The sequence below is a fragment of the Aulonocara sp. 'chitande type north' Nkhata Bay genome, linkage group LG16 (genome assembly GCF_057382095.1).
Source record: "Aulonocara sp. 'chitande type north' Nkhata Bay isolate Kocher_YH1m ecotype deep benthic linkage group LG16, A_spYH_male_GT1.1, whole genome shotgun sequence".
Lineage (NCBI taxonomy): Eukaryota > Metazoa > Chordata > Actinopteri > Cichliformes > Cichlidae > Aulonocara > Aulonocara sp. 'chitande type north' Nkhata Bay.
In genome coordinates, this window is record NC_141359.1 from 37360334 (window position 1) to 37375909 (window position 15576).

General features: G+C 39.5%; 1 protein-coding gene across 1 annotated transcript; it reads right to left on the minus strand.

Annotated features, from left to right (window-relative positions):
- Positions 1-299: 299 nt before the first annotated feature.
- LOC147312039 (lactase/phlorizin hydrolase-like) lies at positions 300-12158 on the minus strand. The gene is made up of 17 exons (XM_086266938.1): positions 11546-12158; positions 10795-10865; positions 8779-8856; positions 8594-8687; positions 7372-7456; positions 6603-7281; positions 5859-6507; positions 4207-5757; positions 3843-4111; positions 3462-3752; positions 3181-3379; positions 2746-2948; positions 2559-2665; positions 2279-2410; positions 1879-2102; positions 1480-1710; positions 300-550 (listed from the first exon to the last, which is right to left on the minus strand). Exons 1-17 carry the CDS (start codon positions 12156-12158, stop codon positions 354-356), a joined length of 5673 nt encoding a protein of 1890 aa, XP_086123064.1. The 3' UTR covers positions 300-353.
- Between the last annotated feature and the right edge of the window lie 3418 nt (positions 12159-15576).

Here is a 15576-nt window from a genome sequence, read left to right on the forward strand (position 1 = left end):
AACTGATGATTTTTAACAGAAAATACTTGGCTTTGTTGACTAATACAGCAGGTAATAAGCTTTTGCAGGTCAGTCCTATATGTAGAAGTCTGAAAGTCTGATACTAAACAGCAAATGAAGAAATATTTTACTCAATTAGTCCCAAAACACACAAACATATTTTTACATGTACGCTTACGTGGTATCTCAAACTAAACGGACCACAGATCATTTTTAAAAATGATTTAAAATTGTAGTTTAACCTTGACAGTGACAGCAACATTATAGAAGAGGAAAAGAAATAATTTATATACCTGCAATTAAAATGCATCTGTCAATATGAGGGCTTTAATAATATGTCAAGTTATCTGCAATTAGAATGTTTTTCCACTTTTACAAATCTGATTTTTTGACTTAAAGAAGCAAAATGATGCACAAACAGCTCCAAACATTGCAACAATCAGAAGAGCAAATGTGACATTAAGTCCGGTCTCAGCATTGCGGACAGAGAGCTCCATACCAAGGAACCTCACAGTGGCATTGTTGTCAGTGATTGGTGGTGCAGCTGTTTCTGCAGAAAAGACACAGAAACCAAAGTTTTCGTATTATTTTTTAACATTTGCAGGCAGTAACTGTAAATCAAAGCCCTATTTTACCTGTTGTTAGAATTCCTCCACAGAAATTGCATTAAGGTTTAAATTTATTTGGTGTGGTGTAGCAGGTTTGACTACAACTACAGTTGCTAGCACTCTGCTAGCAACTGAACTGGACCTCTGAATTTTGTTCTCAGTATTCTGAGCACTTTTAATGCTATTATTTACAACAAGGTTTCTTGCATGTCTATACACCTCTAAGTAGCAGGTGTCTGTGAGCTGGTAAGAAAGACACTAACAAAATGAAAACATTAGCTTTCACTATGTCAGAGCATTATTTTTGCACCGTGTCTAATTATCATGCTAATTTTAGCTATTTGTTAGTAAGCTAGTGCTGTAAACTAACACACTTGCAAACATCTTACATCTGTCTAAATGATCTGCATTCATACAATACACAAGCTCAACTCTGCTATAATGCTTAAGCTCAACTTACAAAATGCTTGTATGCAGGAATAGATATTTAGGACCCCCTCAGTATCCCTGTTCCTTCTGATCATGGAACTGCATATCGTATTGCAGCTGTCCAGTTTAGGTGTCCTAAAAGGCTTGCTTTTGCACTGTGGAAGCACCTTGTTAGGTGGGAATTCCACTTCTCTTAACTTTAATGCATTTTGCAGTTTTTAGCAATGTAACTGTGTCAATGGAGAGCCAGCCTGGCTGGTTAGCATTAGCTGAAAACTTCCCACACAAATATATTGTGTTCTGACTTTAAAGTACCAAGTTGGTAATAGCCATAATGCTGAACTGATACAACTAAACATAGACTTTAAATATTTATGTTTACAGTAGGGTGGCCACGTACTTATCTTTTACGTACTATTTACAATCCATGGTGTCAATTTACCTTCCACAGGATTCAAGCACTCATGTCCTGACGCAGGGTGAGGGAATCCATTGCAGGTTATGATTTTAGAGTAGTCGGAAACAGATTTCTTAGCTACTCGAGAAATATTAGGGTCTGAATGATTCACGTAAAAAAACCCAAATCTCTCTGAAAAGCCTTTAGCCCACTCAAAGTTGTCCATCAGTGACCAAGCTGTGTAGCCACGGATGTCTACACCATCTAGTAAGTAAGCTGGGAAGAGAAAAGAGATAAGTTAACTTTTTTGCACTTAAAATCTAGTTTCTTAATGTTTCCACAAAAGAAAAGAAAAAAACAGCCACATTTTATCTGAGACATATTTATAGCCTTCTTCTCTAACTGTGCTGGTCCTAAATAGATTTAAAGATAAATTTTTCATACCTTTTAACGCCTGGTTGATGTATTTTTCGTAGTAGTGGCTCCTGTGAGTATCATTTAGATCAACAGTGCCCCGCTCTGAGATGCCATTCTCAGTGATAATAATTGGTGGATTTCCATATTCCTCCTTGATAAAATTAAGTATTCTGCGGAATCCAAATGGTGTGACTTTCAGCCAGCCTGAACCTGAATCCAGCCAGGTGAGATCAACAGTTGACCCTGCACCCCTGTGAAGATCAAAAAGGTTAGATTTTTGAGTTTGAGTAAAACAATGAAATAAGTTTCACATTTCAGTAAACGGCCACAGCAGAGAACAAAGTCAGCTGTGCTAAATCTGTTGGTTTCTTTTATTAGAAGAAAAATGAAAGATTACTCTATTAATATTTATCTAACGTTTGCTTACTTGTCTCCATCATAGTGCTGAAGGTTCTTATAGTCCACAGGGAATGTTAGGACAGTGGTGTAATAGTTGAACCCAAAATAATCATAAGTGCCTTTAATTCTTTTAACCTCCTCCGGAGTGAACTCAGGCAGCCTGGAAAATGGAAGTGAAACCAACAGGTTATGTGGTTGTTGAAAAAAGGACCAAACAACAAAAAAAGTGAAAATGTCCTGCTGCTTTTAAAGGTAACTTTATAGCAATTTTTTTTTCCTTTTGGGGCCTAAATGTACTTTTTGAATACCTAGATTCTGACAGACCAGCAGCAAGGCTTCGCTCACGAATGACTGTCTTCATTATGTCATTGTAGTCGCCATTATATACAGGATGGGCAAACCAGCCAATGTAGAACTGCACAAAAAGACACACAAAAGACACTTGAAATAACCACTATGACATATTGCTTTAAAATATAAGAAGAACTGGTGTACCTGAATGGCGCGTATTGCAGCATCATAGTCCTCCTGCTTATAAGGATTTCTGGGTTCAGACCAGTCAGAGTTAATTGTGATGGAGATAATTCCATTCTGTTTGGTCCTGTACTTGTCATTGTAAATATGCCAGGCCTCAGCATGAGCTTTAAGCAGGTTGTGACCAACAACGTAGGGCAGAGTACCTGGTCGGAAACTGATCCCTGGAGACAAACAGACACATTTGCAGCCTCTTTATATTTTTTGTTGTTGAGGGTTTGGTCAAGGATTGCTTTATTGTTTTTACAGAAGACATATTGTTTGATGTTTGAAACAGTACATTTTGTTTTGAACAATTTTGGTGTCCTTATATACAGTTTTGCATGTTCAGTAACAGTACTATTCCTATTTGTTAAATAAAGCAGACAACCAGGAATACTAAAGCATAAAGCTCACCTGGGGCACCTACTCCATAACCATGTCCTATCATGGCTACATTGTAGGGTTCGTTAATAGTTATCCAAAATTTCACTTTGTGGCCAAGTCTGTCAAAGATGAAGTCAGCATAATCTCTGAATTTGGTAACAATAGTGTCATTTTCCCATCCCCCAATATCCTGCAGGGCTTGTGGAAGGTCCCAGTGGTACAGAGTGACCTGAAAGCAAAGGGAAAGGGTTTACTGACGTTATTGAATTTACCAATTCTAGTACAGTTCTTTTAGCTGTAATTATACATACATGAGGCTGAATGTTTGCAGCAATCAGTGCATCCACCAGTCTGTGGTAGTAATTGAGTCCAGCCTCATTAATGTAGTTGGTGGTACCATCAGGAAGGACCCTTGACCATGATATGGAGAATCGATAATGGGTCACCTTGAGTTGCTTTAATATGGCAACATCCTCTTCTACTTTATTGTAACTGTCACAAGCTATGTCCCCATTGTCATCATTGGAGATTCGGAGATGAGTGTGAGCAAACTTGTCCCAAATACTGAGACCTTTTCCATCAGCTCTCCACCCTCCTTCAATCTGAAAGGAATAAGTATAAAACAGTAATTTGAAACGAATGAAAATAGAGTAAGCATTGCAATATATGTGCAGTGGCCTTATCTAGGGTACCTGGTATGATGCTGTGGCAGTACTCCAAATGAAATCATCTTGAAAATGTCCATAAAGTACCTTCTCATCATCTGGCAATGGGAAACCATTATCCTTTATGATGTTATAATAGAAATGAGCTGAGTACTTGGGTGTTCTTGACCGATTTGGGTTACTGAAGTCCACGTGGTGCAGGCCAAATCCAACGTTGTACCCATTAAGCCACTCAAAAGAATCCATTAGAGAGGTTGCAGTGTATCCTTTCACAGTCACACCATCAACTTTATAGGCTGTAATGTAAACAAGCGCACAAAAAAATTAGGTACATTAAAAATACTTATAATGATCGTGCAATGTAGCTAATAAAATCACTTTGACAGTATACCTTTCAGAGCCTCATCAATATAGGCCTTGTAAAAAAACACTCTGGCAGAATCATCCCAAGTTGTCTGTGCTTCTGTAGCAACTCCGTTCTCAGTAATATAAATCTCTGGATCACCATACTCCTCCTTTATCCAGTTGAGGAGTCGCCTCAAGCCCCAGGCCACAACTTTTTGGTTAGGAATGGCTGTAGTTGGTGAATCATTTTCCTCTTCTTCCTTGAAGTCCCAGTCATATTCATAAGACGCAGGGCTAAGCCGAGCTGTAACATGGCTTACAATCTTTGTAGTGTAATGATTTACACAGAATACGTCAGCAGTTCCCTTGATGAAGTTCTTTTCTTCTTCAGTAAAGGAAGGAAGTCTTGACTGTGGAAGACCTTGGATTTCACTTTTGTTCCCAACTTGCCATTTCAGTGCATCAGGATAGTCACCATTCTTAAAAATAGGATGTGCAAACCATCCCAGTTGGAACTGCATCGCCCGGTCAGCAGCCACCACTTCACGGCGAACGCTGACATCTTTAGGTTCAGCCCAATCAGCATTGAGGGCTATGGAGATTAGACCACCCTGAGACTGGCGATACTTGTCATCATATGTATGGTAGGCCTTGGCATGGGCTTTAATGAGGTTGTGTGCAACTATGTATGGTCCATACCCTGGGTCCTTAACATTTGGTGGCATATTTCCAAGTCCATATCCAGACCATGCAATTGTCTGAGGCTGGTTAATGGTTATCCAGAATTTCACTCTGTCACCAAATGTAGCAAAGCAGAAGTCGCAATAGTCATTAAAAATGTCTATCATCTCTGCACTTTCCCAGCCATTGACCTTTTGCAAAGCTTCAGGAAGGTCCCAGTGGTACAGTGTTACCATGGGTTCGATATTGTACGCTATAAGACCATCAATGAGTCTGTTGTAGTAGTCAACACCTTTCTGGTTGAGGGACTTACGTGTGCCATCAGGAAAGATCCTGGACCAGGACAAAGAGAATCTGTATGACTTCACCCTCAGAGCCCGCAGCATGTAGAGATCTTCATTAAGTCTGTTGTAACTGTCACAGGCTACATTGCCGTTTGCATTATCAGGAATAGTGTTAGTTGTCTGAGTGAATCTATCCCATATACTAGGACCTTTGCCATCAGCATTCCAGCCACCTTCAATTTGGTAGGCCGACGAAGAAATTCCCCAACTGAAGCCCTCAGGAAAAGTGCCATAATGGTACATTTTTCTATCAAAGTTTGACTGTGAAGAGAATTTCTCCCAAACTACCTTTGCCTGAGATGGAACTTCTGAGGGTGGTAAAGCAGCTAAACGTCGAGTTAATGGCCTTTCTGCAGCTTTAAACTTCTTACTTTTTTGTGAACTGAAACCGTTTTGCTCGATAATCTCAGCGTACAAATATGCAGATTGCTTTGGGGTCCTTGGTCTGGATCCCACTTCAAAGTTGACATAGTGAAGACCAAATCTTTGGCTGTAGCCTTGGTTTGCCTCAAATCCATCCATGAGTGACTGCACTGTGAATCGCTGCACATCCACTCCATCTGTGAGTGTTGCTACAAAATGAACACACAAAAACAAAATTAATATTTGAATTATTTTAACTCTCTCTCTAAAAAAAATGTGCCCTCAAATTGGGGAAATCTCCAACACTAACCTTTCAGGGCCTCATTGATGTAACTTTTCATATAGTCCATTCTGCTGGTGTCAGTGAGACTGTCAACACTGTAATCTGTTGGCATCCCATTTCCTGTTATGTATACAGGTAATTTGTTAACATTCAGGTATTCTGTTGCAATGTAGTTCAGGAGCCTTCTAAGTCCCCAAGGAACAGGATAGATCCAGTCAGAAGCTGTGGAACTCCATGTGGGGTCCACAGTTGCATGGAAGTCACCCACACCGTCAGGACCAGGGGTGCACCCACCATCACTGTTGCTGACCAGCCGAGAAGTATAGTGATTTAAACCAAAAAAGTCAGCAGTACCAAGTATCCTCTTGCTCTCTGTGGGAGTGAAAACTGGGAGCTTTGCTGGTACAGAGTCAGGGTATGCTGTTTTCTTCTGTTCCACCTGATCTTTGAGTATTGCAGGATAATCTCCGTCTACAAATATGGGATGTGCAAACCAGCCCAGCATAAACTGCAGGTAACGGTCTGCAGCTGCTACGTCTTCAGGTTTGGCAGGGTCACTGGGCTCAGCCCAGTCAGAGTTCAAGGCAATGCCCACTTTTCCTCCTTGTGTTTTCCTGTAATTGTCATTATAGACATGCCAGGCCTCGGCATGGGACTTGAGAATATTGTGAGTGACCTGATAATGCAAAATCAAATGTTAAGTATATTAGTGCAATAATTACACTTGTAATAAAGTGATTAATTGTAGTATTCTAATAACATCACTGTCACCTGATAGGAAGATTCCACATAGTCCTTTACTCCTGGGGCATGCACACCAGTACCATACCCGGCATGGCTCACTACCCAGGGACTATTGAATGTGTTCCAGATCTTGACTCTGTCTCCAAACCTGGAGAAGCAGAAGTCTGCATAGTCTTTGAAGGCCTCTACAATGGAGGCATTGGTCCATCCACCATAATTCTGGAGTGCTTGAGGCAGATCCCAGTGGTACAGAGTGACAATGGGTTGTATGCCAGATGCAACGAGAGCATTTATCAGCTGGTCATAGTATTGAGCTCCTTTTTCTGATTGGCTCTGTCGGTACCCTGTGGGGAAAATACGGGCCCAAGAGATGGAAAACTGGTAGGTGTCGACCTGAAGACCTCGCAGAAGGTAGACATCATAATCTACCTTACGGTAACTGTCGCAAGCTAGGTCAGCTGTCTGATTTGCAAAGGCCAAGCCCTCATGACCAAACCGGTCCCAAATAGTCTCTCCTTTCCCACCTTCTGACCAGCCACCTTCAGTCTTAAAGGATACGCTGGAGGTGGCCCACTGGAAGCCAGAGGGGAATGATTCCTGAAGGAAAAGATCTCGTTCTGCTGTAGTCTGGGACTTAAATTTATCCCACACAGTCTGATAACTGTTTCTTAACCCTGTCACCCTGGTGTGGTGTGAACCTGCATGACTTTCAGAAAATAAAAAGACATAAATATCACACGTGAACTTAAAAAAAAATAGAATAACAATATATGTGAATCAGAAAATGAACTCTTACTTGACAAGAGCATCTTCCATGTCCAGCTTGCCTAACACGTCCTTCATGTCACACCCCACAATATTCAGGCCATTGTCCATCAGGACTGTGTTGTGGTCAAGAAACAGTTAAGTCTTGTCAGTTATAAAACAGTAAGTATAAAGAAATAAAAAATGCATTCCCTTTGGATGGGTTGCTACAGACGTCTGGTGAGAATGTCATGTTAACAACACCTTTAGAAATATATTTACTTAGAAACACACTTGGTAATGTGTTCAGTACTTATTTTACCCGCCCTATTTGTACATTTGGCAGCTCAATTGAGGACAAAATGCAGAATTTAATAGTATAGAATGTAATGTTATAATACATTATGTAATATCAGATTAGGATGGTGTATCCTAATAAAATGGGTCATAATATTTGCTTATATTTGCTAATACTTGGGTTACCAAAAGAAATTTTAGTCAACTAAAATCTACAGTGCAAACACTTTCTTCATTTAACCCAATATTCTTGGTACAATGCATCTGTCATAACAGTTATGCAGAAAGCATTGACTGTGGTCCAACATTTTCTATTAGCACTTTACTGGCTCATAATATGATGACATGACACTCATCACTTTCACTTGATAACTCTTCCACTTTTATGAGAGCAGTATTGTCAATTTTTACAGTGTTGACTAATGTTATATTAATGTGTTTTTTCTTCAGTAAATACCAGAGGATTTCTTTATTTGACATAATATTTTTTTTATTTTTCCATGATTACCAGTGTGAGCACTGGTTTCAGTGGCGCTGGTCATTGTTTTGGTGTTAATATCTCTTAACAGTTCCACATATTATACGATATTAACTTCATCTTCTGGTTTAAGTGTAATACACTTCATCTACCTCCAGTCAGACGCAAAAGTTTGTATGGCAAATCACTGTCATATTTATGAAAGCTCATGGGGCTAGGAAACCTCACTGTCCACTTTTAGTCACCGGTGCTAGTTTCAGTCAGTATGCAAATGTACTCTTTATAAGGTTGGGGAAACCTGCATGCAGTTAAGACTGAAGAAGTCACTTGGATGAGTGATGAAACGTTACTCCAACTGAAAACTCTACATCCAGATGAACAGAATTAACTTTTTGAGATTATATGCTATATATCTGTAAATACAAATTTAGTTGTATAGCTCTTCATATTCATTGGTAATTTAATGGAAAATAACAGCATAAAATATAATTGTATTTACCATTTAAAAAATTTCCAAGAACCTGATAATTACTCTGGGAACAGTCATGAGCAGTCATCTTGTACAGCAGGATAGGCAAGTTCCCAATGGACATCTACAGTGTTACAGAATATGCAGATGCAGCAGTTTAACAGTAATGCAAAATCTGAAAAGCTAGGAATTTTTTCATCATGTGTTTACTCTACCTGTATCCTCCTTAGCTCGTTTTCAAAATTTGAGGAGATAACACAGTTATATTCAATGTGCACCGACAAGAAATCCATCTATTAAAAATAGAAGATACACAACGGCATACCATTACACTCAAGCCTCTTGATCAAAAAATAAACTGTATGTGATACTCTTTGATGTATATATAACACACTACTATTGTTTCAAAAATACACCATTACGTAGTCATGTGAAACACAAAGTGCCAGAACATCATTGTTTTAAAAAAAATTTATGGGGCGACCGTGGCTCAGGGGGTTGGGAAGCGCATCTGTAACCGGAAGGTCGCCGGTTCGATCCCCGGGCTCTCTGTCCTGGTCGTTGTGTCCTTGGGCAAGACACTTTACCCTACTGGTGTTGGCCAGAGGGGCCGATGGTGCGATATGGCAGCCTCGCTTCTGTCAGTCTCCCCCAGGGCAGCTGTGGCTACAACCGTAGCTCCCTCCACCAGTGTGTGAATGAACAGTGGCATTGTAAAGCGCTTTGGGTGCCTTGAAAAGTGCTATATAAATCCAATCCATTATTATTATAAAAATGTCTATTAAAAAAATTGTCAATTTGTCATATAAATGAATGTAAAGCTTCTTTTGTGAGTCACCACAATAGACAGTTCAGTATAATTAATTTGGCATGGATCTTTATGTTTTATGAACTGTCACAGAAATTTCTCTCAAACTGTGGACCTTTAACACATTGCTAAAACCGTATCAATTCATTTTCAACCATACCAAATTAGGTTGAAATATAATTTTTTATTTACATAGCATTAAACATGAAAATAGCACATTGCAACCCACAACCACCAAACATGTGGTCCTCTCGTTACATCAAACGGAAAACAGGCAACCATGTTTGAGAAAATATTCAAAGTGCACAAACCAGAGATAGCCATTTCTGAAAGTAGCATTAATACCATGCAGAAATATGAAACAGGAAAACAGGACAGCGCTGTTCACAACCACCAAACACGCAAACCAGGGGAAGTATGCTTCAAACGGTGATACAGCCTACTCTGAGCTGTTGCTTTCTTGTTCAAGTATCTGGCACTGGGTTCAGAGTAAAATCCTATCTGCCTCACATGAAAAGAATAAATGTGATGTTATTTTCCATCTTTTTTCATTGCATTGCAACTACATCTCTTATAAAGAAACCACACAATATCATATCTTAAGCCTTGGATTGTAGCCTCAGAGATGCTAAGCAACATCAACAAGCTTTTGATTTGGTTAAATCACAAGCTTTAACCATTGCCTGGTAGGCAAGACTGGCCTACCAGGCAATAAGAGTTTGGATTTAACAGCATGTCATTTTACCCCAATTCCTTTGGTCCCCCCTGATATATGAGGAATCTAGATCTTGGACAGAGAACTCACTTTGGTAAATGGCGCCACCGAGCCCTCTGACCACCACCAGTAGGCAAACACGGGGTTAGCATCTTGCCCAAGGATATTTGGCATGCAGCCAGGATGCAGCCTGGGATCGAACCACCAACCTTCTGATTAGTGGCTGACCTGCTCTGCCACCTGAGCTACAGCCACCCCCCACTTTCTTTATGCGCTGTTGCTTGAGTCTTCATGCAGGCTGAGCAGTGTTTCATACAGTGATCGAACAACTGTGATCAGGCTCATGGTTTAGGCTCAAGAAAAATCTGATGAGCAGAATGTGGGCATATGACAACAAGGTGAAAGGGTGTGTGATGGAGAAAGATCACTTGGAATTTAATCGGGCTGTTGGGTTGGGTTGCTGATCCAAGCTGTGTATGATTATCTTATCTAGGCAAGCTAATCTCCAATTCAAGGGTAAAGGTGATTCTCCCTGTACCCTCAAAAAGCTTCGCATATTTCTAATAGCTCTGGGCAAATAAGCATGTCTCATTGTTATTTTCAGATTGATTTTCTTTTCAATTTTAACAATAAAGGGACTTGGTCTTAATTAAAGCTTAAGGTATACATAACGTTTACATACATAATGAAATAGAGTATTTAACTTACTGCTGTTGAATCTTTAATGTGGGAGAGGGAAGTCATATCTGTTGCTCTCAACCCAATTGACAGACGTCTTCCTGTAAATGTAGAAGCATTTAAATCTTTTTTTAATATTTATTTTAATATAAAATGTCTGCTGTAAAAATGGCTTGTTGGGTCAAACTGTACAGTGACATACATACAAGATTATTTTAGTGAATTCAATTGCTGCTGAGATAATCATGACGGTAATATGTCTGATAAATAATGTTTTGAAGGCTTTCAGTATCAGTTGGCCATAAAGTATTTTTAACAGGTGGTATTTTTAACAGTATTTTAACTTCTTAAGACATACAGAAAATCTGATGTGTTGTGTAATATTACAAAAACGCCTAAAATACACATCTATGTGTTTATTTTATGACACCAAAATGTAACTTCTTGACATATATGAGAACTGGAAAACAGCAAATATGACATTTAATGGTCATTTATTTTTGTTTGTTTTATTTACCTTTTGATAGTAGTTTCCAATCAAACTTGATTTTTAAAATGCTTATTTTTTTAGCAGTTTTCTCAAAATACTGATTTTGTGTTTTTAAAGGTGAAATTAAAAACTCCTTTTGTAAAAGCCTTTGCATCTGATTTCTCAGCAACATTTTTAAAATAGCTTATTTTAAGGAATGTTTTGGAGAAATTTCTCAAGATTTCTTACTTCTGATTTTTACTCTATTTGCTTAGTATCTCATCTTAATTGTCTCTTTTTCTTCTAACTCACCTTTGTCAGGAAAGCGCTGATGGTACATCTGGTAAATGTTCTTGTTTAGTTGAAGGAAGTTCTGCAGAAAACTGGGAGCATGTGCAGGCTGCCCGTCATGCCAAACACCATCCAGTGTCAACCATGAGTGTGCAAGTGGTGCAAACTCTTGGAAGGCAAACTCTGCATACTGCTGAAACATCTGTGCCAGCTCCTGGCTCTCCCAGCCTCCATACCTTGATTGCAGAGACTCTGGAACTGTCCATCCATGAAGGATGACCAGAGGCTGAAGACCTGCTTCCAGCAGCTGTTTCAGCAGGGTCTGGTAACATCTAACCACAGCCTGCTGGGGCTGGCTGGGGTGGCCTGTAGGAAGAAGTTGAGCCCATGACAGCGGTACTTTGAAGTGGGTCACCGCTCTGCTCTGCAGGTACTCAAAGTACTGCTTAGAGCCAGGAGGAACGGGATGACTGCAGTCAAAGGCATCATTTATGTTTCTGTCTGAGCTTCTGACCACCTGCTTTGTCAGAGGCCCTGCAAGAAGCATGAAGTCCACCCTTCCATTCACCTCACTGCTCTGACAACCACGGAGACAAAAAACGTACAGACAAAAGACCCACAACAACTTCTTCATTGTGGCTCAAAAGAAAGGAACGAAGTGAAAATATTCACTGGTTGCAGAGTTCTTTAAGGCAACTTTTGTTCCTTCTTATTGCATAATTACCCAATCAAGATCGGTATCTTGTGTAATTATTACAAGTGAACATGTTTATTGTAGCTGTGAAATATGGTCAGAAAGACTCTGGACTCAATCTACTGATAATTGAGTCCCTATCTTGCAGTGATCTGAAAAGTCTCGAATTTGCAGCTGCAATATACCTTTTAAAATGTATAATTTTTATATCAGTGTGAGTTACAGTATATCAGTTAAAAGGAAAAACCAGATAATTAGCAGAAAACAAGTATGAGAAGATATTTTAGTCAGTTAGTTCTGCAGTTCAAAAGACCAAGGGGAGTGAATTAAAACTGAGTATTTTTCTCACCAGCTTAATTTCTATGTAGATGAACTGGAGTATCAGCTACAGCTGTCAAAACAAAATATCCATCATAAACCACTATCAGCTTCTTGATACTCAACCTCCTGACTTGCATAAACAAGGCTATTAAAATCTCCCGAACTTTCAAGGTACAATGATAAGTAATGGTTATACAGCCAAAACTGTATTGCTCCGTAATACAGGCACGTGCAGAGGGGGGGGGGGGGGGGGCTAGAGGGGCTTGAGCACCCGCCCCTTTCCTGATGGGTGCCCAAAGTGCCCTTTTGTTGAGGCAACTTTTTAAAAAAAAAATTTACTTTTTTTTTTTATTTTTTTTTATGTGTGTGTGCGTGCGTGCGGAGTCCTGTCTGTGCCCCTCAACAATAATATTTAACTATTAATCACAGTTTTGCTAAATAAAAGGATCTGGCTTGCATCAGTCACATGATCACATTTAACCAATGACCGCCCTTGACGGCAGAACGCGCTGGTTACGAGCCGGGAACGAGCTCACAAAGAGCACGCGCATTTTTAGCGGTCCGGAGCTGTAGGAGAAACACAAGTTAACTCAGAGACACAGACTGATGCGACAAACCCAGTAAGTAGGTGTACAGCGTGCACTGTAGTGTATAGCACCCAGGAGTATTGGCTTATTACGTACACGTTGGTAAGCTGTCTTGTGGCAACTGACGAACTGAAACAAACTAGCGTGCTGTGTGTGCAACAGCGCGACAAACATACCTGTCCTTTTATTAACTGCACAGGTAGTGCTGGTCATAGCTGCTGGCTACCTGGCTGTCATGGGTCTGTAGCTCTGTCACCGTTTTAGGGAACATATTTAGTTTTAAAGTATTTAGAAACATATTTAGTTTTAAAGTAAGTTTCCGGGCTTTTCCTGCCTTTCTGGAGGGATTATATTTCACTAAAAAACGATCTAATATGCATGACCACATAATTATGCATTATTATAATTATAATATATTAAAAAAGAACATACATTATATTTTAAAGAACATACATTAAGAAGCAGATTATATTAGATTTATATTTTAAATAAGACAAAATTTGGATTTTACAGCAGTAAAATTATTGTATTTTTACAGTTTAAAAATGTAATAACCCCTGCACAGAGTGGATAGTGAAACAAATGGAATCATCATAAATACATTATTTCATATTTATTACTTCCCCCTCCTCATTGCTTTATTATTGTAGCTCTAGTAATAAATAATAATGTAAGGATTCTGGATGAGCACCATGATGCCCATAGTATATACAGCAGGGCTCGCAAAATTTCAAAATCCCTGGTAGCCCTTCGGGCAGGGACACTTCAGTTTTTGGTAGCCCAAAATAAATTTAAGTAGCCCAAATAAAAAAGAGAGCAATTTTTTGATTGATGTTTTGTTTCCTGTTTTGTTTCCATTACAATATTATACATTAAAGTATAATATTGTAATGGAAATAAAACATTAATCAAAAAATTATTGAAACACAAATTACAACATTGTATAAAAATTACAATCATCAACTCAAATATTTGGTTCTAATTGAACAGAAATTTCTATGAACTTGTAAGAACTGTAGAACATGAATCAGTCTGTGTCAGATCCTGAATATGAAATTTCCACTGAAGTCACGGGTAAGAGGCAAGTGGAACCAAGATCGAGGCCATTTGCTTTTTGAAGTTTGCAAAGACTGCTAAATTTTGCCAGAGGTAGTTCACTCTTTGCAACATAGTACGCTGTTCTAAACAGATTTTTCAGGTTTATTTTTAGTATGTTATTTGCAATTGGTGTTTGTTCTGGGAAATAATGCATTTCTTGCATTTCTCATGGGCTCTAATGGGGGCCTTTCTTAAAATGACTGGTCCCAGTAACAAAGGCGCTTGTCGACTCAGAAATCGAGGGAAAACCAACAACACAACATTAGGCCTATGTTATTTGCACGGGTGCACATAAGTGGTCCGCATGTGCGCATTCCCTGTCAAAATAAAAGACGCGCACCAGATAAGAAGTTTATATGGACGTTTGCGTCCATATAAAAGGCACTGTTTTTGTCCGCTAGAGTGGGATTTTCACGGCACATTCTGCATCACATCTCTGTGTGTTCATCATTTGTTTGAAGCCAGCTCACCTCCTGCAACCAGTTTTCCGAGAATACACGCTTCTTTTGTGGTTCTGACTCCTGACATTTCTTTGGAGGTAGAGGAACAAAGTAATTGCTTAAAGGAGCTTCTTCGACATCTTTAAGAGTTCTAAACAAATGTCTGTCCTCCTCCAGAAAATCTTATGTAAGCAAACAAGCGTTGCAACTTCTTATCTTGTGCACGTTTTTTATTTTGACAGCGAATGCGCACCTGCGGACCACTTATGTGCAGCCCTGGTTATTTAGCTCGTCATATTGCAGCCACAGAAATTCTTTTGTCCATGAAACCATAAAGCTGCACTTTCTTTTTGCCTTATAGTCTGATTTGTCATAACTTTTCCGTTTTGCGGTAAGCTTTTCTTTGGCTGTCACTTCTTCACCCTGACCTGTCTTATTTGGCTCAGCAGAACTGAAATATATATCCTGCTGCTTTTACACACGCACTCACATAAGCTCAGCGATTCTCTGCGCGATCAACCTCTCACATGTTTAAGCTGCGGGAGATTTCACTTGTCATGTTTGCATAGTAAGCTAACGATTAATAAGACGATGTCAGAGGAATTGGTGCGCAAATTATCATCACTCACAGATCAGTGCTGTCGCTCTCTATACACAGTTCACGCGATTGCAAAGTGAAAGCAAAAAAACAAGCGCAAATTCAAACGCGATTTCAATATGTCACATATTGACAGTGGCTCACCGATGCCAATGACATAATTACCCAGCTACATTTCCTAAAGAATGCAAAAGCATTGACATACTTTTCCTTTCTACGATAGCCCGACGGGCAGGGCAGAGAAAGATTTTGGTAGCCCGACTGGAAAAATCGCTAGCCCCGGGACGTCGGGCTAGCGATTTTGCGAGCCCTGT

Excerpts from the sequence above, each read along its gene's own strand:
- LOC147312039 (XM_086266938.1), bottom strand. The coding sequence starts at position 12,158 with ATGAAGAAGTTGTTGTGGGTCTTTTGTCTGTACGTTTTTTGTCTCCGT. Across the intron at positions 4,112-4,206 it reads TATTGATGAGGCTCTGAAAG|CCTATAAAGTTGATGGTGTG; the intron begins GTATACTGTCAA and ends TTTACATTACAG. Across the intron at positions 551-1,479 it reads GTGCTTGAATCCTGTGGAAG|AAACAGCTGCACCACCAATC; the intron begins GTAAATTGACAC and ends TCTTTTCTGCAG.